The sequence below is a fragment of the Choloepus didactylus genome, chromosome 18 (genome assembly GCF_015220235.1).
Source record: "Choloepus didactylus isolate mChoDid1 chromosome 18, mChoDid1.pri, whole genome shotgun sequence".
Lineage (NCBI taxonomy): Eukaryota > Metazoa > Chordata > Mammalia > Pilosa > Megalonychidae > Choloepus > Choloepus didactylus.
The window spans coordinates 2,529,695-2,554,576 of NC_051324.1; the positions used below are offsets into that span (position 1 = coordinate 2,529,695).

Here is a 24,882-nt window from a genome sequence, read left to right on the forward strand (position 1 = left end):
GCTGACTTCTTTCTAACACTGGTTACTCTGCACTTGGTCATTCATTCACTCATTCATTCATTCATTCATTCATTCATTCATCTGAAGTACCCAGAAATACGGATGGTCCGTCTTCTGTGTGCCAGGGATCTGCGTGATAAGCAGGGCTGGATTCTTGGGTGGGAAAGGACAAACCAGTTAAAGCGGCTGCAAAGCAGAGTGCCAGCTGCTGACATAGGTGATGCTTCAGCTGAAATGGGGGGTGGGGGAGAGTTCTGGCCTGAAGTTTGGAGAGATTGTGGGGGGTGCAAGGAACAGCAAACAGTTCAGTGCGGGAGCAAGTCTCGGCTGGAGCATTGGGGAGGGGGAATGTGAGGACACGAGAAATCAGGCATGTGGGATTTGGACTTTATCCTGCAAAAAAAGGGAGAAGTGGAAGGTTTTTAAGCAGGGGATGGACATGAGCAGATATGTTTTAGAAAGCCTGTAGCAGTGCGATCGGTGGCCGACAGGTGGTGTGGGCTGACTCTGAGTAGAGAGGCCTGCGGTGATTTGGCCACGATGATGCATCAAAGCACTGGGAAAAAAACAGGACACAGCAGGTCCAGGAGAGATTTAGGATTCAGAGTTGACAGGATGTGGTAACTGACTGGGTTCCAGGGCTGTTGTAACACAACCTGGGCGACTTAAAAGAACAGAAATTAATTCTCCCACAGTTGTACAGTCCCCAAATCGAGGTGTTGGCAGGGTGGTTCTTTCTGGGGGCCCTGAGGGCGAGTCTGTTCCATGCCTGTCTCCTAGCTCCTGGTGTTTTCCAGCATTCCTTGGCATTCCTTGGCTGGTAGAAGCCTTACTCCCGTCCCTGCTCCGTCATCACAGGGTCTCCTTCACTATGTGGCCCCCTAATCCGGCACGTCCTCATCTTACCTCGATTACACCTGCACAGACCATTTCCAAATAAGGTCACATCCACGGATTCTGAGTGGACGTGAACTTTGGGGCTCACTGTTAAACCCAGTTCAGTGGGAGATGGAGAATGACGGGATCATCTTTAGTTTCCTGGGTCCTGAGTCTTGGGAATGCCCTGGTTTGAATGTAAAATTTGATGAGTTTTGCTAGTTGTACATACCCGTGGAACTGCCACTACAGTCGAGATACAGAACATAGCCCTCACCCCAAATTTCCCTCTTGTCCCTAGCAGGCAGTCGCACCCACTCCCCCACCCCAACCCCTGCCTCTAGCCCCGAGCAACCACCAGTCCACTTTCTGTCACTTGGGATTATTTTTGCCTCTTCTAGTTTTCATATAAATGGAATGCTATGGTATGTCATTTCTTTCACTTCGCATAATGCTTTTGAGATTCATCCATGTTGTCCTGTGTATTCCTTCTTATTACTACATAGTGTTTGGTGGTACACGTGCATCCCGGTTTATCACTCACCACTGATGGACAGTTGCATTGTTTCCAGTTTTTGTGATTTTGAGTCAAGCCTGTGAGCGAAGTTGCTATTAGCACTCCCATTACTGATCTTTGTGTGAACATTAGTTTTCATTTCTCTTCGACGAATTCTTCGGAGTGGGTTACTGGATTGGATGGTAGGCGTTTAATATGATTACGCATTGCTACACTGCTCTGCAAAGTGGCTGTTCCATTTTGCATTTCTACCAGCAAAGCATGAGAATTCCTGTTACTCCACATTCTTGCCACTGCTTGGTATTGTAATTATTTTTTAAAAATTTTAGCCATTGCAATAGGTGTGTAGTAGTATCTTATTGTGGCTTTAATTTGCGTCTTTCTTAATGATTAATGATGTTGTGTGTCTTTTCATGTGCTTATTTGCCATCTGAATATCTTCTTTGGTAAAGAGTTTGTTTATATCTTTGGCCGTTTTAAAAAATAGAGTTGTGAGTTTTGTTATTACTGAGTTTTGTGAGTTCTTTATAAATTCAGAAATCAAATCCTTTATATGTTTGGGGATACTTTTTTCCAGTCTGTGGCTTGTCTTTTCATTTGCTTGACAATGTCTTTCCAAGTGCTAAGGTTTTAAGCTTTGATGAAGTCCAAGTCATCAATTTTTTAATTTTATGGATGCTTTCAGTGTGGTATCTAAGAAATCTTTGCCTAATTCATGGTCACAATTTTTTTTCTCCTGTGTTCTATTATAGAAGTCTTATAGTTTTAGGTTTTGCATTTAGATCTATGATTCATCTTTTTAAAAAAAAAAAAACAAAAAAGCCTCATCTTGAAATCGTTTCAAACTTACAGGACAGTTGCAAAAATAGTACAAAACCCATACGGAAAACTCCAACATACCCCCCAGCCAGACACCTAGATCCACCAACTTTTAGTATTGTGCCACATTTGTTGTGTCATTCTGTCTATCCATCCATCCACCATCTATCTATTTTCTAAACATTTGAGAGCAGTTTGTATGTATCTTCCATATACATTTCCCAAGAACCAGGATATTCACTTATGTAACCACCGTAAATCCAGTTGTCAAGTTGAAGAAATTTAACATTGCTGTAAAGCTTTCAGTCTGAATATTTACTAGCATTCATTAGTAATGTTGCATATGTCCCAGTAATGCTCTTTTGAACCTTTTCTCCTCCATTGTTGGATCCAGTCCAGGAAGATCTATTTTTTAGCTGACATTTACGCCGTGCCAACCACTAGGCCCAGAGCTGTGGAACCAGAGACGCGTGAGGCAGTCTTCTGCTCCAGGATCCTCTGGGCTGGGGCTTTGGGATGGGATCTCAGTCTGATGGGGTGAGTGCTGGTGGACGGGGGTGCATGCAGGATGCGGTGGCTGCTCCCTGGACATGGTGGCCGAGAGCTGCGTTTAAAGGACAGCAGGAGCTAGGGTGGAAAGAAGGAATTGGGGGTGGAGAGCGGCTGGTTCAGGACTCGGCGTCCACTTGGAGAAGGCTGGAGGCAGGAGAGGAACTCTGTCTCCAGCAGCTGCTGGTTGTTACCGGGGTCCGGGTGCATGGCCTGGCCAGAGTGGGCTGAACGTGAGCTTCAAGAACCTGCACCCCGTCCCATAAGTTAGGACCCTTCTGCCCACCACTGCTGGCCGAGGAAGGCACAAGCAGGCGGGGGCAGCTTTGTGGCATGGCTTGTGCCGTGTTCTTGATTTCTTTCCCCATGGAAAGTCAGTCAAAAGCATATCATAGGGAGCCCCTCTTTTGGGGGCAGCTGTGATGTGACGATCGTTTCCATCTCCCCCCTGGGAACATATTATATTATAGATTATTGTGTATAGTCGCTGCACTTTCTGTTCCTTGTGGATTTGCTCCTGAGGACTGTGCAGGAAGTGCATATGGCAAGGTAATCACAGGAACAGGCTGCAAAATTATCCCTCACGTGTGTGGTTATCGTATATATTTAAGCACAATAAGCAATCGATGCTGAGAAAAGATAGGGCACTGAATAAATTAACCCTGCAGAGCTCAGCAGTCGCTTTCATTAGTCAGCTGGTACCACAGGAAAAAAGTGAACGTCTGTGGGTCAGAAAAGAAAATTCCAGGAATGTGAAAACAAGAAAAGGAATCAGCTGCATGTAGTGATTTAGTTTCATCCGGTAACAATGAGGAAATCCAGACTCGGCTGCTCTGAAGCGGTGCAGGCTCCCGTTCCTTACCTGTTCCTCGGAGGGGCGTCCGCCATGACCGAGGGTAACCGTGGTGCTCATGCAGATGCCAGCGGGTCCCATGAAGGATAATTTGAATGGTGCTCTTGCACCCACTGCTCCTGTAGGTGCACCTGCAAGATTCTGTCTTCCCCTCGTTTCTTCCTGGGAGCCCCAACTTGCTGGCTCAGCCGTTGTGGGACCTCCTTTTTCTGTCCTTCTGTGCCCTGTTGCTGGCCAAGATGGCCGCCGCGGCCTGCGTGGGGCCTGCAGCCCTGGAGAGACTCGGCCCCACGACTTTGGGGCCATGCATAGAAGCCTCCCCTGTACCTCTGCCATCTCCTCTGCCACCACCCGGCACCTCACGGCCCCGAGTGCTTTGTAACTGTGAGGTGCCAGAGCACAGATCTCCGATAGTTCCCCAAACGCACGATGAATATGGCGGGAAACCTCAGAAGTTCTTGAGGAAGTAGTTTGTTCAGTTTTGTTTTGTTTTTAATCGTGGTGACATACATGTAACATAAAATTTGCCGTTTAGCCATTTTTAAGTGCACAATACGGTGGCATTATTTTCACAGTGCTGTGCTAACATCCTTCTTCCATTACCCACTCAAAACAGAAACTCTGTACGCCTTAAAGAAGAACTCCCCATTCCCTCTCTCCAGTCCCTGGTAACCTCTAATGTACTTTCTTTCTCTATGAATTTGCTTTTTGTAGATATTTCATGTAAGTGAAGTCATACAATATTTGTCCTTTTATGCATGGCTTCTTTCACTCAACATGATATTTTCAGGGTTCATCCAGGTTGTAGAATGTAGCAGAACTTCATTCCTTTTTATGGCCGAATAATATTCCATTTAATGGTTTTCCATTTTGTTTATGTATTTATCCATCAATGGACACTTGGGTTGTTTCCACCTTCTGGCAATTGTGAATAACGTAGTGATGAACATTGGTATATAGTATATTTTTTTGAGTCCCTGCTTTCAGTTCTTTTGGGTATATACCAAGAAGTTGATCCGTCACATTATATGGTAATTGTTTAACTTTTCAAGGAACCAGCAAACTCGTTCAGTTTTGACTTGATGGCCTCTACTCCTGCCTGGCTTCCTCCCCACTAGGATGAGAGCCCTCACTGGATCCCCTCAGTCCCTCAGACAGATACACTGCAGGGGCTCACCCCTCCCAGGCTCCCGACGTGCCCAGGATCCCACTGAGACCCTGCTACTCTGAAGCCCTCAAGCTTTTATAACTTTGGGGTATCTTTTCAGAATAATATCATTATTATAAAAAATCCTTTTCTGCCTGTTGGGCGTCCTCTTAAGCATATCAGAAACCGTGTGACCCTGAAGGTACCATGTTAAAGGAGAAGACGGCCATCTCCGAGCAAGAAGCCAGAAAAGAGCCAGAGCCCAGTCTCGATGTTTCTTTTCCTATATACTAAACGTTCTGTATTTTGCCAAGCTCAAAAATTGCTTTTGTTAATACACTGTTTTGTTCTCTGCCTGCTCCTAACCTGCACACACACACTGTCAGAAAATAGAGGAGTTTATTCCTCTCTTGGGCATTTGCCACTTCTGGTGTCAGGTAAGCCTCTCTGTATTAGTCAGGGCTCTCCAGAGAAACAGAACCAACATATATATTTATATATAAAAAGACATTTGTTTATTTTAAGGTATTGGCTCACGCGGTTGTGCGGTTGGGAAATCTGAGATCCATACGGCAGTCTGGTGGTGTGGAAATCCCAGTAAGAGTTGATGACACTGTCTTGAGTCCAAAATCCTTAGGGGAGGCCAGCAGGCTGGAAGCTCAGAGGCATAGAAGGTATGGTCTTGAGGCAGAGTTTTTTCTTCTTTCTTGAATCCTCGGTTCTTTGCTCTGAAAGCCTCCATTGATTGGATGAGGCCCACCCACATTGTTGAGGGTGATCCTCCTTCCTTAAAGTTGACTGATTGCAGTTGCTGATCCTGTCTATGAACTCCCTTCCCAGCCTCGTCTAGGCCCGGGTTTGACTCAACTCCTGGACACCATAGCCCAGCCAAGTCGACACTTGAAATTACCACCACAGTCTCCCTTGGTATCATCAGCGCCCTCCCTCTAATGAGGGATGCAGAGGACCGAGTAGGGATGGGTAGATTGCTTTAGGAGGAAGATAAATTAAGTAGTCACAACTAAAATGTTGAGGGGGAGGCAAGGCATATGAGGACGTCCTGCGCCATGACTCACGGTGATGACCGAAAGCGATGGTGGTGGACTCGTCCACGTTCTCCTTGATGTCTTGCACTGTGGAGCGTTTGTCTCAGCAGGGACGTGGGAGACGGCCCGTGGTTTCCGCTGTGCTCCTGGTTCCCATGTGGCAAGTGGCGCCAGGGAGGTGCCTCTCCCGAGTGGCAGAGCTGGTGCCGGCCGTTCCCTGGCTTATGTTTCCCATGGTCAGATGGCCAGTGGGGGGTCAGTGGAGCAGAAGCGGGGCAGTGGGTGTGGTGAGGGGATGGACTTCTGTGATTCGGGGTGGGGGGTTCTCGTGAGGAAGAGTCTTCTTTTCTTTCACTGCCGTGCTCAGTAGTGCTGGAAGGGATGGCTTGTCCCCTCTCTCCTGGGTCTCGGGAGTCCAGTGCAGTGGAGGACACCGGGGTTTTGCTGGTGGGTGGGGCAGACAGGCCAGCAGTGTCTGCGCTGTGCCTGGAGGAAACAGAACAGGACAGAACTGGCCCCGGGCCTTGCAAACTGTCCTCTGACATCACAGGGCTTTACCTTCGTCCCGCTTGATCAGGGGTCCTGTTAGCACCAAAGAAACAGGAAAGGTGCGATAACACATGAGGTACGCAGACTTGATCATTTGAATTACTGGTCCCCTAAACCTGGGGTTACCATCGACTCCCACTTAACAAAGAATCTACAAACATGAATTCATTTATTATTGTGTCCGTTCAGAGAAGTCTTCAGCCATAGAAACATGAAGCGTTATGTGCTAGCACTGTGAAACCAGGCTGTATGCCACAAAGAAAAGAGTCCTTCGGGGAAACGTTCAAGAAATGAGATGAAGCAGCAGAGGATTTCAGAGATTTGGAGTTGAGTACTTTTAGGAACTATTTCTCAAGTTTGGCTATAAGTTTTGAGATTAATTTTTATAATGTTAATGCTTACACATCGACATGAACCCTGTTTCCAGTGTAATTCTGGAAGGTTAGGTATGTAGATCCATGAGTTTCTCATCCTCAAAAGCAATTACAATTTCTTTTTTATTAGAGCAGTTGTAGGTTTATAGAAAAATCTTGCAGAAAGTTCAGAATCCCCAGGTATATCCCCCACACAGAGTTTTCCCTGTTAGTAACACTTTGCATGGGTGGGGTACTATTGCTGACAGGGAGGTGCAGGAATGAGACACAGACACAAAGTTAAGAGTTAAGGGAGCAGGGGGCCCACTGCATCTCGTGCTAAGTGGACGCCAATGCATCCTTGCTCCAGCTATTTATTTCTGAAGATCAGGTGTATATGCTAAAGGTCCTCAGGCTTGGGAGAGCCCACCAGATACCTATGTTTACATCAGGTGTATACAATCTAGGTTTACATCAGGTGTTTAAGACAATGGTAGTCACAAGACACACATCTTTACAGGGCGGGCCTGCATGGCATCTATGCAGGCCTGCGGCTCAGCGTTCCAAGCCACCACCCCAGATATGCCTCAGGCAACATGGAAGACTTAGTTTCCCACAGGGTACTGCTGTTATAACTGATGAAACATTGTAATGATATTAAGAACTACAGTCCACAGTTTACAGTAGGGTCAGTTCTATCCTGGTAACTTATATACAACCTAAAATTAATCATTTTAGCTGCTTTCAAGTTTGTAGTTAACTGGTGTTAATTACATTCACGATGTTGTGCTCCCATCCCCACCATCTATCACCAAAACTTTTGCATCACCCCAAACAGAAATGCTCACCAGTGGAGCATTAACTACCCGTCCCCTCCCCCACCCGGGCCTCTTGTAAACTGTAACCCACTTTCAGGCTCTGTAAATTTGCATATTCTAATTCTTTCACGTGAGTGAGATCACATGATGTCTTTCCTTTTGTGTCTGGCTATTTCACTCAACATGACATCGTCAGGGTTCGTCCATGTTGTTGCATGTGTCAGAACCCCATTCCTTTTTTACAGCTGAATAATGTTCCATTATATGGACCTACCACGTTTGTTTATCCATTCTTCCATTGATGGACACTTGGGTTGTTTCCACCTTTTGGCAATTGTGCATAATGCGGTGATGAACATTGGTGTGCAAGTATCTGTTTGGGTTCCTGCCTCAAAATCAGTTTTTAAAAAATTGTTTAGAACCATTTATAATCTTAAAAGAAAATGATTCTCATTGCTTTTTGGTTCCATTTTGTGTTGACACATTGATTCAAAGACTGCTTTGTGAGGGCCTTCCATCTGCAGGCCCCGTTGTCAGGTTTGTAGGCCTCTTTAGGGGTTCCCTGCCTTGTGGGGTGGGGGCAGGGGAGACACCCAAACACATGTCTTCAGTGAAAGGCCAACTCTAAATACCAAGTAACTACTATTTGTTGAGCACCTATTGTGTACCAGGCCCTGTGTAAGGGCTGGGAATGAGCAAAGGAGACAAGGATCAGCTGTCTGGACCTTCCCCGGTGGTCGAGGAGAAGACAACACAGCATGAAGACATGGTTTTAGTTTGGTGACGAAGGCCCTGAAGAAATAAGTGGGGGGATGAGAGAGAGCCGGGGGTGGGTGAGGAGGTGTTGAGCGAGTGGAAAGGAAATGCCTTGCTGGGAAGGTGCATTTCAGCAGGGAGCTGGCTGAGGAGAAAGGAGCGGCTCTGCAGGAACAGCAGACACAGAGCTCTCAGTGGGGAGCAGCCAGGCACCCTCGAGGGGGTGGAAGTGGCTGATGGGGCCAAAGTTGGGCAGCATGGTCAGCGCCCACAGGCCCGACCATGGAGGGCTGCGGCTTTTCACCCCTAGGGCAGTGAGAGCTGCTGGAGCGTTCCAGGCAGGGAGGGACACGATCTGAGGGGTGTTTCTGCAAGATCCCTGTGGCTCTCGTGGGCGAGAAGGGGCAGAAGTGGAGGCAGGAGATCCGGGGGGCACTCTCTGGAGCCAGAGGAGAGGTGGGGGACTCAGAGGTGAGCACCGGGGGTCCTGGAGGTTTTAGGTGGGAGTATCAGAAAGGAGGAGGGGGAAGGAGGGGAACAGATGTGCTTAGAGAGGAAGTTCTGAGGTGGGGGCCCAAGGCGAGGAACGAGGGGCGCGTCTGATGACAGGAGAAGGGTCCTTGCTGGGTGGCGGTGGTGGCCTGGGCTGCGGTTGAGCGTGGGCAGATGTTCAGTCCGATGGGCACAGAGGAGCGGGGTGCAGGGTTAGGGGCGCAGCCGGGGTGCGGTGCCGCCATTTAGGAGTCGCGTGGTCCTTGGGGAGCACACAAACCTGCTGCGCTTGATGGTTTGTGCACCTGTAACGGCTGGGTAACACGGGCCGCCTCCCAGGGCGGTTGGCAGCTCATGTTTTTATAAACATGAAATTTGCTGTTGTAACCATTTTTAAGTACATGCATCCGAGGCGTTACTCACCTTCACCCCACCACCACCATCCATTACCAGGGCTTTCTGTCGCCCAGTCGGTAACTCCCCACATGGAGGATGTGGAGCTGGGAGCGGCTGATCCCAGGAGAATTCGGGAGGAATAGGTGGAAGGGCCGAGCTTCTGGAGGAGCTTCAGGGGGAAAAGTGGGGGGCTGCCTCGCCAACAGGGACCAGAGGGAGAGGAGGGGCTCCCCCAGGAGAGGTTGCCGCCGGACTGGAGAAATGAACGTGTGGGAAGGAGTCAGAGCTGACTGTGGGGTTGTGTGTCTGGGGGAGCAGGAGGCAGGCAGGGCTGGCAGTAGAAATTAATAGAAGTGGGAACGTCAGGAGGAGCTGGTCACGAAGGAGCTGGCCCCACGCAGGAGGATGGGACGAGTCCGCCCCCTGGGAAGGGCCTGCAGGCAGCCGGGAAGGCCAATAAGTGGACAGGCAAGTCTTGCTGGAGTCGGAGCCCTTGGGGGGCCTCCTGGACTAGGGGAGGCAGGGAAGGTCCCAGAGGGCGGACACCCGGCTCCGTGGGGAAGGTGTTGTTCACGTGAGTCAGGCAAAGGCAGCAGGCGGGGGTCCTGGGTTTCCTCTCGGTGACCCTCTGGCTTGGCTGTCCATCTCTGTCTCTGCTGGAGAGCAGGTGGACCACAAGCGCTGTGGCCCCCAACTCCAATGCCCCCAACTTCACCTTCCGGTTGAGCCAGGGAAGCCCAGGAGGGAGCAGGGGAGTTTGTGGTGTTTGCTTGCCCAGCTCCCTCCCAGCTGGGTCTCCCCGGGCTGCGTGCATTTGTCCCGTGGAAACCACAGCTTCTCTGGGTTCAGTTACTTCCCTTACCCCACCTTCCCACCCCTCCAGGACTACGGTGATAAAGGCCACCCTGGGGTGCTGCCCCTTCCCAGTAGCTCGCTCTAAACCCCCCCACACCCTTTTCCAGCTCTCCTCCGGTTCCCACTGACCTCCAGGCAGCGGCAAGGCACGTGCAAAGAAAGGCCTAAAACTGATGCTGGGTGAATATCAGGGCTCAAGACGCACAAACCTAAACCTCTATGGAAGTCTCTGGTTCCTGCATGTAGTTTTTATTCTTGGTTTGTTCCTCGGCAGTAGACCCTTTCAAAGAGTCCTGATGAGAGGGCGCTCTTGCAGTATTTTATTTCCACCTCCCTTTCTCCTTCCCTGGCTCATGCTCTTTGCATTCTTTGCTGCAAAGCCGTACTATAAGGAAGTAACAGCTGGTTAGTGGTCTTGCACCTCTTGGGGACACCAGCTTCGTGGGTCAGCTTTGGAGACAGAGGGACGGCACGGGGCAGAGCCTCTGAGCGCTGGTCTCCATATAGCTCTGCAGATTACAGCCTTTCTGTTGGGTCTGACTTTCACAGGGGCTGACTCGTGTTGCATTTCTTATTCTAGATTGTTCGCTCTTCTTTATGGGTCTCCACCTGGTGCCCACGGTTTGAAGTTTCTGCAAGTCCGCCTTCGATTTTCAGTTTGTTTCCAGGTTTGGGGTGGTGCTGTGGGTGACGTGTAAATGTTCCTTCCCATTTGGGTTTTGTTCGATCACACCTTGGTATCATTTTTCTTCGGGTGACTCCTGTGGATGGGATAAAGGAATTTTAGTTTGCAGCTTTTTTCTAGCACTCCATGGAAGTCCAAAGTCCATCCTTTTTCCTTATTTTCCAGGAAGAAGTCTACAGCCCAGGGGATGATTTTTTTTTTTTCCATCTTGAGACCACGAGAAATAATAAATTTTGAAATGAGGTCCACTAGCTGACATCTGGGGTTCTCCAGGCTCCTCCCAAACTAGATTTTCAGGGCAAATGTTTTAGAGTTAAATGGGAAACCAGCCCAGCATATCATGCTCACTCGTCCTCTAGAGCTAAGTTTCTCTCGACCTCAGCATTACTGGCATTTTGGCTGATAATTCTTTGTTTGGGCAGGGGGCTGTCGTGTACATTGTAGGGTGTTTAGCCACCTCCCTGGTCTGACCCCAGTAGCAGCCCCACGTTGTGACAACCGAAAATGTCTGCAGCCATCGCCACATATCCCCAGGGTGGGGTGGGGGGGCGGGCATCACCCCTGTTTTCCAACCCCTGCCTCAGAAGAGGTCAGGAGCAAACACAACACAAATTCCAAACAGCCCTGGCTAGATTTTCCCAGCCTGTTGTCCACGTGCATTCTGCTTCCTGATGACACGAACAGGTCCCCTGGTAATTGAGCTATGTGAACATTCCTACTTCACTGGTTGTCAGATGTGAAGGCTGGAGCTTTCTGCTGCCAAGTGCTTATTTTTCTCACAGTCTAGACCTCCATGCTCTCTCCACTCCCAGACACTCATTCTTACTTCACAATCGCCCAGAATGGTTTGCCAGTCTCCTTGCTGTTTTCATGCCTTAAAGACTAATAAAGCTGAAGTCCTGCAGTGACCCTCCAAAGAGGGTCTGAATGCAGAGCTCCAGCAGCAGGGTGCTGGGCTTTGAGGAGGAGAGAGACATAGGTGGTAGCTCTGACTGTCCCCAGGTGCAGATTCTTCAAATAGCCCTTCCCCCCTTCCCTTCTTTGCTATTTTATGCAGAACAATTTATATAAATTACATTTTGAAATAGAAGTCTTATACCATTCTGGAGAGAACAGAAGTTTGGTAAAGAAAATGAAATATTTGAAAAATTTTAAGAAAACTCCCTGAAAAGAATCTAACCCCCGACCCCCACCCCTCCCTACCCCAGGAGTGGATTCCCAGATGATTTAACTGTAATTCTTTGAGCAGCTTGATCCTCTGTGATGTTTATGAGGACTTTCAAAAATCAGGGAATTAGTAATAGAAACCTTTTTTTTTTTCCATTGGTTGTCTTTTACTTGGCCAGGGACCATCTATTAATTTTATGAACTGAATTCACATTCATAAGGAAACTGTTGCTCCATCAGCCTTCACACTTGTGTTTATCTTATAGCAGTGAGGATTTGTTAAAGCTGGGACCACGTTTAATGTTTTCTGTTTATTTTCCTCTCTACTTTTTGCTTTCACATTTCCAATTTGGAAAGGGCTGCTCTGGGTGTAAGAAGAGCACTTTCCTTAAATCTGTTGTGTCTGTCTGGCTCCTGCCACTGAACATTCATTCAGTTGATCCATCGTGCAAGTTGTTAACGTAATACAGCAGACAGCCCACCATTTATCGTGATCAAGAGTTTTTGTTGCAAAGGCGCTGATGGTTGTGGAGTTGCCTTCTGGGTGCCCAGCACTTGACAGACGTGTTCTCATTTAGCTTTCACAGCTCTGCAGAGGAGCCGTTAGTAAGTCCGTTTTGTCGGAGGAAGATATTGAGAATTTGAGTGTTCAGAAAGCAAGCAGGTTCACGTGGTAGACAGTGGCTTTGGGCCTGGTGCCCGTGATTCAGAAGCCGCGTGTTTTCCCATGCAGGACAGTATTCTCAGAGAGGCTGTAACCACCTCTGTGTTCATGAGCAGAAGGTTTGGAGCTGATCAAAACTGGGTTTCAGTCCTGACTCCATCAGAAGCTCTGTGACTTGGGCAAGTTGCTTACCCTCTCTGAGCCAAACAGTTTCCCTGTCTATAAGACGGGGGTGCACTTAGCTCATGGGTTTGCTGATTGCATGTAATGAGACGTCCCGGGGAGCACTTCACATTGTGGGTGGGGTGGGATGGGATGGTGCGGTTGTTCTCACGGAGCCACGATGTCTGGGTAATGAGTTGGTTCTGGGTGTGAGAGAACCGGGCCGAGGTGGTGAGGGGTGCGAGGGGTGGTGGTGGAGGAGGTAGGCAGTGGGCTGGGAGGCAGTCGGCTGACGTGAGCCCCCCAAGGGTCCCAGCTGCCCTTCCACAAGAGGGGTCTTCCTGCAGGTGGAGCAGAGCCAAGCCAGTACTGGTGAGGACCCCAGGACCGAGCTGCCTGGGTCTGTCACAGGATGAGGACATAAAATGAAACATTGTGGAGCCCTGTCTGGGGGTGTGCAGAACAGCTTCCTGCAGAGCGAGGGAAAACAGAGCAGGTTGCAGGATACTTGGGGTGCTCTAGGAGGTGGTCCGAGCGGGGTGGAGGGTGGGTGTGTGGAATGCTCTCCTAGACGTGGAGATGGCCACCACGGGGAGTGGGCTACCGGTCACCTGCTCTCCTTACTTCGAGCCCTCGTCCTCCTGTCCGTCCCACCCGGGCTCCTTCCCTGCTTGCAGGGTTCTCTTCCCGGTGAAAGTGAGGGGGTGTTAATTCCATTGCTGCATGTCCCGACCTCTGGCTGGTGGATGGGGACAAAGTGGGGCCTCGTTTCAGGGAAAAGCAGTATGGGAGATAAGTGTAAAGGTAGCCAAGAAAAGATGGGCAGGGCCCGCAAGGGGGTCCGGGTGGAAATAATTTAATTGATTTCAGAAGGTCAGAGGAGAGGAGAGGAAAGTGTGATGACAGGAACATAATAACCTGGGGAATTTGGCCTCAGAGCAAGCAGCTCATCAGAGTCTTGGGGAAATGGCTGAACATTTTTCGGGTGCATTGTCAGAGTATTTTCAGATTTGCTGCCAGAGATTGAGAGGAATTTAGATCTTTGAATTTTGACCAAGATAGCTTTTTTTTTTTTTTTTTAAATCAAACACCTAGACTCCTGGAACCTTGGGGAAAAAATGGCAAAGAAAATCTCCATCCCCTTCCTCTGCTTTTCCTATGCATACTCTTATCTTTCTTTGGGGAGCACATAAAAGACATTCATTCACCTGGGCAGATCTGGGGAAAGGCAGACACATTTTAGAATCACCTTATTTTTCATAAAGTAAGCCTTGTGAGAGTCATGTCTCAGTGATTGTAATCATAACATAAAAGGATGCCTAGATTAAACAGAGCAAGTCATCTCTGTGAGTCAGATGACATTTCTGGTTGGGGGTGTAACAGTTGGTGAAAATCACCATTAATTCCCTTCAACAGTCATTCAGGCTCTGTGAGTTCATTTTGAATTGGAAGTCCTAATAAAATTACTCACCATCTAGGTTTTAACCTAGGAATTCTTTCATTGTTGCTGTGGAGACCAGCTTTAAAAATTACAGTTGAGAAAGAAAAAAAATCGGTGCTAAATATCAGTAAAACACATGAGATGTAATTTGCTTTTTTATACAGAAGGAAAAACTCACGATAACCTGTGATTCCACTTATATGAAAGAACTGAGATATGTAAATTAATAGAGATGGAAAGTCAAGTGCAGGTTTCCAGGGAAGGGAATGGTGGGGAATGGAGAGTTGAAGCATGGTGGGTGTGAGTTTCTGTTTGGGGAGATGGGCAAGTTCTGGTAATGGATGGTGGTGAGGGCACCACGACATAGTGAATGTGATTAATTCCACTAAATGGTCTGCCTGGGGGAGGCTGAGGTGGGTAATTTTGTGTTGTGTATATGTTTCCACGATTGAAGTAACTGCCCTGTAATGTCAGGGTATTGACCATGTAAAGTATGCTTTATTAATTTTTTACATAGTTTTTAATGTGATAAAATATGCATACCATAAAACCATTTTTAAGTGAACAATTCAGGACATTAAGTAGGGTTGACAATGTTTTGTAACCTTCACCATTATCTATTTCCAGCATGTTCTTATCATCCCATACAGAAACTCTGTACCCATTAAGCACTAACTCCCCATTTCCCTCTTCCCCCAGCCCCTGGTAACCACTGTTCTGCTTTCTAGCTCTATGGATTTGCTTATTCTCAATATTTCATGTAAATGAAATCATGCAATATTTGTCTTTTTTTTGTCTGGCTTATTTCATTCAACTTGATGTCTTCAAGGTTCATCTGTGTTGTAGCATCGATCAGAACTTCACTCCTTTTTATGGCTGAATAACATTCCATTGACTAGATAGACCTTATTCTCCTTGTCTTCTCCTCTGTGGATGGACACTTGGGTTGTTTCCACCTTTTGGCCATGGTGAATCATGCTGCTATGAACATGAATACACACGTATTTGTTTGAGTTCCTGCTTTCAGTTCTTTTGGGTACATTCCTAAGAATGGAATTGCTGAGTCATATGGAAATTCTACATTTCTCTTCTTGAGGAACTATGCTTTTTTAAATTTTAAATGATACCCATTTTTGTTCCAAAGGAGAAATAACTTTTCTGCTTCTGTGAAATCCAGTTTTCAAGTAGTTCATTTGTGTGCACTTGAACATTAGGTAGGTTGTCCTGCTGTCAACTCTAAAGCTGCAAGGCTTATGGACATGCTTGTCTTGACTCAAGCTGACTGTTTTATGAGCTAATGTGATACTGTGGTAGGTGTCCCTAACCCAGAAGAAGCTGTCATTTTGCTGAAAATTAATGTCAAGCATGAGTAATATTGCACATATTCTTTAATAGTTAGATGTAAGTTGTTATGGAGTTAGAGAAATTAACTTAGTAGAGTACAGAAGTGTCTTTGTTGGAATGGGCTAGTCTATTTCCAGCAAAATCCCAAGCCCTAGGTCTCTATAATATCACTGATGAACGTGGTCTATGGGGGTACAGCTTTATGATGTCACTTGTAGTTCAAGATGTAGAGACATATCTTTTTCTCTTCTGATATTCTACAGACAGACAGACCCCCCTGGAGCAAACATGAAGAGCGCAGCCAAACCCTGGAGTCCAGTCATCAAAGCCGGGAGCCATGGGGCTGACCGGGCTCGGCCCCTCCCCGCGGCCACTTCTGGTATGAAGACTTCCAAATCCTCAACTTCTCTGGCATTTGAGTCTCGACTCAGCAAGGTATGAACCAAGATGCACAGGCGGGACTTACAGAATCCCCTGGTGGTCCCTAGCTGGGAGGATTAGAGACTGCACTAGGCAAACCTAGGAACCCTTTGGGGGAGAGAAGGAGGCTTCTGAGGACCAGCACATCTGGGCTGAAAGGAACGGAGAAAAGGGGTTGTAGCGGAGGTGCTCTGGCCTAGAGAAAGGAAACCTGCAAAATGTTTAGCAAAATAATCGAGATCCTCTGGCCTTTATGTTATATGGACTCTCCTCCATCGGAATCTTGCCCCAGCCTCCATCTCATTGGATGGAGTCAAGGTCACCAGTGAGCTAACGTTGCTGAAGATGCACTTGTCGGCTCTCCATCCATCTCTTACTTGACCTGTTGGCTGCATTCACGCAGTTGACTGCCCCTCATCTGTGGATACTTTCCTCTCTCGGGGTTCCTCCACCCTTAGGGCAGCACCTTTGCTGTCTCCTTGGCCAGCTCCTCTCCTTGGGTTCTCACGTCGGGTGGGCCTGGGGCTCAGCCCCGGGACATCTTGTCTTTCCTGGCTACACTCATTCCCTAGGTCGGCAGTTCTCGTCACGTCATGCCTGAGGCCTCCTCTATCACCTTGAGATGAAACTCATAGATAGTCCAGCCTACCTACATACATCATTAAAAAAAATCAGTACGCCCTAACTATAACATAAAAGAAAATAAGAGGAAGATAGTTGATAATACACAGTTCCATCTGTCAGTGCCTGAGCATCACCCACGAAAGGACCTGAGATGCTCATTACTAACCACAGATGCACCGTGCATGTAGCAGCTGCAGTGTAGACTGATTCAGGGCTGGTGTCAGGAAGGATGCTGCTGGGTGAGTGATGACATGTTTCTGGAATGGTGACCACTCTCGGTAAAGCTCTGAATAAAAACAAAGTCTGGTCTTCCCTTTTATTTTTTAATGACAGTTGTATTCTCGGAAAGTCCAGTGTCTGTTAAAGCTGTGTAAGCAATACAGTGCTTTTATTTGTAAGATGAAGGGAGGCTCTAGGCTTAGGTAATGATAAAAAGGTGTTTCACCTGGGTGTCCAGAAAGTTGTTCAGGGTGTGGGATAGTTCCTTGTGCATGACTGTCACATGTCTAGATTTCTTGTCATCCTGCCCATTAAATCTGAGTAGCACCTCCAGTCATGGTGACCACCAAAAATGCCCCCACCAATTTCCAGTCAGCTGCCTCAGGGACAGCCGTGTCCCTATCAAGAAAAGATGCGGTGGGTGATACTGTCCGATCTCATGGCTTCTAAAGTAGTCCTTTAATCCTGTATGTAGATGACTCCCAAACTTGCACCTTCAGCCAGGACCTCTCCAGACTGGTGAATCCAGCTGCCTACGTCACATCACCCCTTGGCGGTCTAGAAGGCGCCCCAAGTGTAGCATGCCCAAAACTGAATCTTGATTTCTCCCCTTCACCGTGCCCACTAATCTCCTCCTCCCGAGTCTCCCACTGAGTAAGTAGCACCTCCATCCTTCCAGTTGCTCAGGCCGGAGCCCCTGGTGCCATCCTTGACCCCTCTTCCTCACGTCCCACAGTCCACTGGCAAACGCTGTCACTTCCACCTTAAACACAGATGCCAGACCCAGCTGTTCCCACCCCCCCATGTGACCGCCCCGTCTTGCCACCGTCCTTTCTTGCACTGGCTTCCTAAACGAACTCCTACCTTTGTCTTGGTTCTCTTCATTCTGCTCTCCACAGAAGCCTCGGCTGTCCTCCTAGAAGTCACGTCACTCCTCCACTTCACACCCTCCAGTGGCTCACCCCATCCACTCACCAGAAAGCAAATACCTGAAATGGCAGTCATGCCCTCCGAGGTCAGCCCCCTGCCTCCCGGACGCCAGCGTGCAGCTCACACTGGCCTACCGCCCGGGCCCCCTGCATGCAGCCGCTCCCCTGCCAGGCGCGTTTGCGTTTGTGCTCCGCCTGCTGGGTGTTTTCCCCGCATCCTGCATGTCCGCTTCTGCCTCTCCTGCCAAGTCTGTGCTTGCACACGGCACTTCATCAGAGACACCGTCCCTGACCACTCAACACAAAAAAGGTTCCGTGGCCTCCTCCATGTTTCCACTGTGATAGGTTGAGTCCTGTTCCCCACCCAGAGACGTGTTCCTAATCTTAACCTGCTTCCCCTGGGTGTGACCCGTCTGTAAATAGGACCCTTTGATGATGGAGTATCAGCGAAGGTGTGGGCTCATTTGTGAAGAAGGTGCTCTTAGGTCCTGTTTAGGCCTCAGGGTGGGCCTTAATGCCCATTACTGGGGGCCTTTACAAGCAGAAGAAATTCAGATGCAATTAGTCAGAGAAAGCCGTAGGAAGAAACCAAGGACATCGCCATGTGGCGGGAGGCAGAGCTGCAAGCCAAGGAACCCCAAGGATGGCAGCCAGCCAGCACCAGATGCCACCAACCCTGGCAGAAAGCATCGTCTCACCAACATCTTGATTTTTGACATCTGGCCTCCCAAACTGTGAGACAATAGATTCTTGTTGCTTATGCCAATGCGTTGTGTGGCATTTGCCATTGCAGCCCTGGCCGACTAAGACACCCTCTTATCCTGCTTGGTTTTCCTTCTTGGCACGTATTGCCATCACACGCACCTGCTTGTTTAGTGTCTATCTCCCCTTGACTAGATTGTAAGCTCCAGGAGGCCAGGGACTGGTTGTTTTTTCCTTAACTCTGACCCTAGTGCTTTGAAAAGCATCTGCTGCATGGTAGGCACTCAGTTTTTATTGAATGTCACCCTAGGAGTGGCAGTGTGATCCCAGAGATGTGGTCTTGGAGTTGGTTAAACCAGGCCTGGGTTAGAATCCTGACTCCGCCACTTTCCAGCCGTGACGCCTGTCAACTTACATAGCATCCTGAGCTTTTGTTTCCTCGTGTTTGAGATGAAGGTAATATCTTATTTGCCATGAGGATTAAATATGGATAAAGTGTCCTACATGATATTACTATATCATCTTGGAATTGACCATTATTTCCATTATTTTTGTTGTTACTATCCGTGACCTAGAGCATATTTGGGAGACATCTTTAATTTAGCTGTAACTTCAGGCCAATAACAGGCCACTAGAACTTTAGGAATATACAGAAATATTTTAAAAGGCATTGTTAAAAGGAAGTGTCTGAAGTCCAGGAATGTTTCTAAAAGACAGTGAGATATTGGCCACTTCTGCCATTGATAGGTAGGTGTTTTACAGGCTTTCACCTCTCATTTCTGACTCTTGGTGTCTTCAGGCCTAATTCTATAGGAAAGAATGACAGAGGTTGAGGGAAGGGATTGCAGAAAGAGCTGTTGCTATGCCCGTGCCCCTCTAACCCTTGTCACGCCGTCTACTTTGACCCTTCTCCCCTTTCCACTTGTGGTGGGTGGAGGAAGAGGGATGGAAATGGTGAGGGACTGAAAAGCAGGTCGACATTCAACAAGCATTTATTAGCTCACAGTCTTGGAGTCCAAGATCAAGGTATCGGCAAGGCCCTTTTCTCCCCAAAGCCTGCAGCATTCTGGGGTCTCCTGCCACAATTTTTAGGGTTCCCTGGCCGTTGTCCCCACCTCCTGTTACATGGATGCTCTCTCTCCTGGTGTCTGATCTTCCAGTTCCTACTAACTCCCAGCTTCTCCCTGTGGCCTTCTCAGACTCACTGCATCTGAATTTCTTCTGCTTATAAGGGACTCCTGTAATAGGAATTAAGGCCACACCTTAACTGATAGTAAACCTGCAAAGTGTCCTGTTTACAATGGGTTCACACCCACAGGAAGGCGGATTAAGATTAAGAACATGTCTTTTTGGGGTACGTAATTGAATCCACCACAATAGGACTCCCCAGAACTGGCACCGATGTCAACCCAACATTTTAGTTTGAAAATTTGCAAGCATAGTGAAAAGCTGAAATAATTATACCATGACAACCCATATACCACCACCCAGGTTCTACAGTTAACATCTTACTATATTCGCTTCACAGTAGGTGGATAAAAACAGGAAGGATAGATGTGTTTTACCTGGTCAAAAGTAGGAAAACGGAAACCAATCCACCAAAAACAGAGCTACTCCCCTACATTGGATACTGGCCTGAGCTGAGAGAGCCTTGAAGAAGTCTGCTGGAGCGTGAAGTCTACGAGAGTTCATGGGGGAGACTCTGTAGGACGCCTTTCTTCCCTGGTTTCTGGAGGTAGCTTGCTGGCAATCCAGGATGTCCCCTGCCTCGGTCATCACCGGGCGTTCTCCCCGCCCTCTCTTACTGACCGCGTCCAATTCCTTTGTCTTAGAGACCACCAGTCACATTGGATTGTGGTCCTAAACGTGCCTTTGGGGGGATCACAATTCAATCCATGACGTCTGATCTGATCCAGCTCCAGGGAAAATAATTACACTGAAAAGGCCTTGCAGTCCCCAGGTCACTGGGGGGAGGGCAGGCGTGACACGTGTCCCTCAGGGAGGCCGGGACCCTGGATGTGAACTCCTCCAGAGCCCTCTCTCTTTCTCATCTCTGCTTCCCTCCTTCCCTCGCTTCACTGTCTCCTGCAGACGCCTGGTTTCCTACAGAACGTGGTCTGAAACGCAGCCGCCAGTGGGCTCAAGCCTCTCCCATCCCTGGAAAGTCCTGGCCTCTTCTTTGCTTACTTCCTATTTAAAAATAAAAAAATCAGATAAGCAGAAAAGTTGGGAGAGTGTCTGCTTGGCCAGGCCTGGGTCCTGTGGCCTGGGACTCGGGGTACCTGAGTCAGGATCCCCCTTGGAGGAGTCAGCTGAGGCTAGGAAAGCAGAGTCGTGTCATCTAGGCATGCTGTGTTCACAAGTCAGAGGCTCGGTCAGCCCTATGTCATCACTCTTAGGGCAGCTCTCTTGACCTGGGCTATCCAATGTGGCAGCCACCAGCCATGGCCAAAATTGAGATGTGCTTTAGGTGTAAAATACACACCAGATTTCAAAGAGCTCGGACAGAAAAGAATGTAAAATATCTCATTAATGTATTTATTGATGGCTTGTTGAAATATTTTGGATGCATTGGGGTAAAAAAATGTGCCTGTTCCTTTTTACTTTCTTAAATGGGCTACTAGATAATATACAATTGTGTATGTAGCTTGTATTCTGTTTCCATCAACAGTGCTGCTGTATGCCTTTGGTTCTCAAAGTATGGTCCCCGGATCATCAGCACAACCTGGGAACTTGTTGGAAATGCAAATTCCTGGGCTCCCACCCCAAACCTAGGGAATCTAAAGCAGCAATTTCCAGGTTAACAAACCCTTTGCAGGATTCTGATGTGTGCTCAAGTTTGAGAACCGCTGCTCCAACCACAACATGTTATCTTCCATTAAATACTGGATTATGTTAAGCATGATGATTTTAGAGCTTTGATTTTTTTCCTTATTTTTGTGCAGTTGAGAAGAATTTCTTAGTTCCTTTAATCTGTGAGCTGTTTAAACTCTTTCCTTTTGTAAGCTTTCATAGGCAGGTGCTAGGCAGCTTAAATATCAGCGATGCTGTTAGTGAAAATATTTATTAGACACATCAAAGAAACAGTGAAGTGCGAACATTCCTGGGAATCTTGCATAACAAACAAAAATCTCAAGTCGTGCTGAATCTGCATTCAGTGACCAGGAAACAAAAACCAAAAAAGGTAGCTGTGTGTGGAGAAGAAACAGGAGTTAGTAACTGAGACTGGCGGCTTTCTTATTTGATGTTGCATCCAAAAAATGGGAATACAGTAAGAGTGTCCTTAGCGCTTTGCTTTGGAGGATGGGTAGGATCGGGTTTTAGGCTTTATGCCCTGCCTCCTGGGAAAGCTGCTGTGGTAGGTTGATTTATGTCCTTCAACAAACGCACGTTCTTAATCTTAATCCTCCATTGTAAGGAGGACCTTCTGGAGATGTTATTCTTAGTGAAGGTGTGGTGAACTGGATCAGGGCATCTTAACCTCTATAACTGGAGGCTTCATGGAGAGAAAGCCACGTGGTGGAGCCCAGAGTCAGCAGGAACCAGAAGGGAAAGAGGACATCGCCATGTGATGGGAAACAGACACACCAGCCAAGGAACCTCAAGGGCTCGTGGTGATTTTGGGGAGTGGGGAGGCCTTGCTGAGGTCTTCATTCTGGACTTCTTCTAGGTTTAAAACCATGAGCTAGTAGATGCTTGTTGTTTCAGCCAATCCAGTGGGTGGTATTTGTCAAGGCAGCCCTGGTAAACTGAGACAGCATCTAAGCAGGAAATCTTTCTCCAGTGGAGTCTCCTGTGGAAGGTGCAAATGACCCAGTGGTCCCTTTGCAAATTTTGCTGCTGCGCCAAAGACAGTAAGCTGTGTCGTGTGTGAGGAGACGGCCTGTTCCTGGCTTTCCTTCGTCATAACCTGTGGCACTGTTGCCTGGTAAGGGAGGGCTCAGAGCTGTCCATGGTACCAAGTGGGATCCTCAAGGCCAAGAAGAAGCAGAGTAAGTTGGGCATAGCCGGCAAACTGGAACTTAGATGCATGCTTCGGAGCCGGCATCGTATGTAGAGCTAATGTAGCAACACGTTTAAGCTCACCTGTCATTGGCAGGCATGTACCCTGTGCTCAGGAGTTTTACAGACTTCCTTTTCGGTTCTCACAGTGACCATGTAAAGTAGCTGTGATCCCTAGCTGTGCTTGGTACGTCATAGGCAGGCACGCCATAACATTTGTACTGAATTTTGTTGAATGAATTTATCAGAAGAGCCTGAGGTTCAGAGAGGTTAACAACTTGCTGAGTATTCCACTGTGCCCTTTAGGATCCTCACTGTCTTGCCTTAAACTTTTCCTAAAATGCTCCTCCTCATCCCAGCCTTCACTTGAATTTAGCTTTTACAGAATACAATAATAAAAATAATAATGATAATGATTTATATCCAGGATTGTAGATCTGACATCTGAAAGCTTACTGTGTGCCAAACACTGTGCTAAGAGCATTACGGAGTTAGCTTCATTTAACCCTCAAAGCAAACGATGAGGCAGGTACAATAATTAAACCTATTTTTTAAGGGAAGAAACCAAAGCACAGAGAAGTGAAGTGATTTGCTCAAGGTCTTGCTGCTGGTAATTGGCAGAGCCAGGATTCAAACCCAGGCCACCTGGCTTTAGAGCCCCTGCCACCAAACCCCGCTGCCGTGGCAGCTTCCTCCATGAGGGGTGGGCGTCTCTGGCTCATTCCTCATCAAAGACGCTCCCGCTGTTCCTCTACCCTTTGGCGTGTAGAAATATTATCCACCTTGGAAACACAGTCCCAGGTTTGAATCCCAGACCGTTTCTTCAATCTGTCTTCTCAAGTGCAATATCACAGGTGTTCCAGTTTGCTAATGGTGCCATTTTGCAAAACACCAGAAATGGATCGGCTTTTGTAAAGAGGGTTTATTTGTTTACAAAGTTAGAGTCTTAAGGCCATTAAGTGTCCAAGGTAAGGCATCAACCATAGGGTACCTTCATTGGAGAAAGGCCATTGGCACCCGGAAAACCTCTGTCAGCTTGGAAGGCATGTGGCTGGCATCTGCTTGCTCCCTGGTTGTGTTTCAAAATGATGTTCTCCAAAATGTCAGCAAAAGTCTGCTTTTAATGACTGTCTCCAGAATGTCTCTTGGGTGCAGCTGCTCTGCGTCTGGGCCTCTGGGCCTCTTTTTAAAGTACTCCAGTGATCCAATAAAAACCCACCCTGAATGGGTGGGGCAGCACCCCCATAGAAATAATCCAGTGAAAGGTCTTGCCCACAGTTAATTGAGTCACATCTCCATGGAAACAATCAGAAGGTTCCAACCTAATCAACACTAATACCTCTGCCCCTACAAGATTGCATTAAAGAATATAGTTTTTTTCTGGGGGACATAATATATACAAACAAGTACAACAGGGCTGTGGTTTGAATGAAAAGGACCCTGGAAAACCTTCAGTGCCTGGCAGAGGCTGAGTCCTCTCTAATCAGTTCCCTTCCATGTACTCGTGCTCCTAATTCTGTCCCTGATCTCGAATAGGCTGGTCTTCCCAGCTTCAAAACAAAGACACAGCTCTGCCTTCATTCTGCCCCACCACCCCTTAAGTGGAGCTGCACAACCTGCCCACTGCTGAGCCTCGAGATGCCCTTGCACCCCCGGCCAGCCTCTCTGCCCTGGCTTGGAGGGATCTTTCCAGCCAGGTCCAGTCACATTGCTTGTGTGGTGGAAAATGCATCAGAGTTCCCATTGCTCGAAGAGAATGTCTGAATTCCTTACCGCACACTGGACCTCAGGGCATGAGGTCCCCCCAGCTCTCTCCTCACCTGCTCCTGGGGGACGCATCTGCCCCCAGTTCTCTCCCCGTTCCGCCGGGTCAAAGCCTAATAGTTCTTCAGGGCCATTGCCAGTGTGGCCTCTTCCACGAGGTCCCCTGCCACTCCTGCTGTTTTCTTTCCTCCTGTTTGCTTTTCTCTCGGGGTGGCAGCGTCACGTCGTATTGGGAACAGTGGTGTCGGACTTGTCTGTTCTGCTCATTGGCCCCAAGAGGACAGAGACTCTCATTTGTGTATGAAGTGGACGTGCCTCCTGGGTACCCGGTGAGCAGGCCTGGGTCGCAGGAGGCTTTTGCTAAGCTTGTGGCTGATCACACCGTGCAGAACCGGAGCCCGTGCTGGCCCGACAGAACCAGGCTTCGGCACCATGACGGGAAGGGGAAGGTGGCCGGCGCCCTCCTCCTGCCTTCCCCTCCTTCTGGCTCTTTCTTTCTCCCTCACGTGGGTGTGTGTCTCTGCTCTGGGCTCTCTGGGGTCACCATATCCAGGAGAAACACCCCCCTTCTCTCCCAGGGCCTCACACTCAAACACCGCTTCGCCTGCCCACACCCTCGTGGCACCCAGACCTGAGGTTACGTCTCACGTCAGAACTGGATGAACGAACCGCAGGCAGCCCGAACGAGATACGGAAGGCTCGCCAAAGGCCACCACCCCCTGAACCTTTAAAT

The 24,882-nt window shown here is 48.2% G+C and overlaps 1 protein-coding gene across 5 annotated transcripts in view; it reads left to right on the plus strand.

Annotated features, from left to right (window-relative positions):
- The window catches only part of SPECC1 (sperm antigen with calponin homology and coiled-coil domains 1), a 293,600-nt gene that overhangs the window by 51,756 nt on the left and 216,962 nt on the right, over nt 1-24,882 (plus strand). For 3 of the 5 annotated variants that reach the window (XM_037810359.1, XM_037810363.1, XM_037810364.1), the window contains one exon: nt 15,753-15,924. In XM_037810359.1, the coding sequence (XP_037666287.1) occupies nt 15,778-15,924 (147 nt within the window). In that variant the 5' untranslated portion in view covers nt 15,753-15,777. Of the gene's footprint in view, nt 1-15,752; nt 15,925-17,651; nt 17,768-18,242; nt 18,840-24,882 lie in introns of those variants that run through there. The other 2 variants (XM_037810360.1, XM_037810361.1) reach the window with 2 other exon arrangements.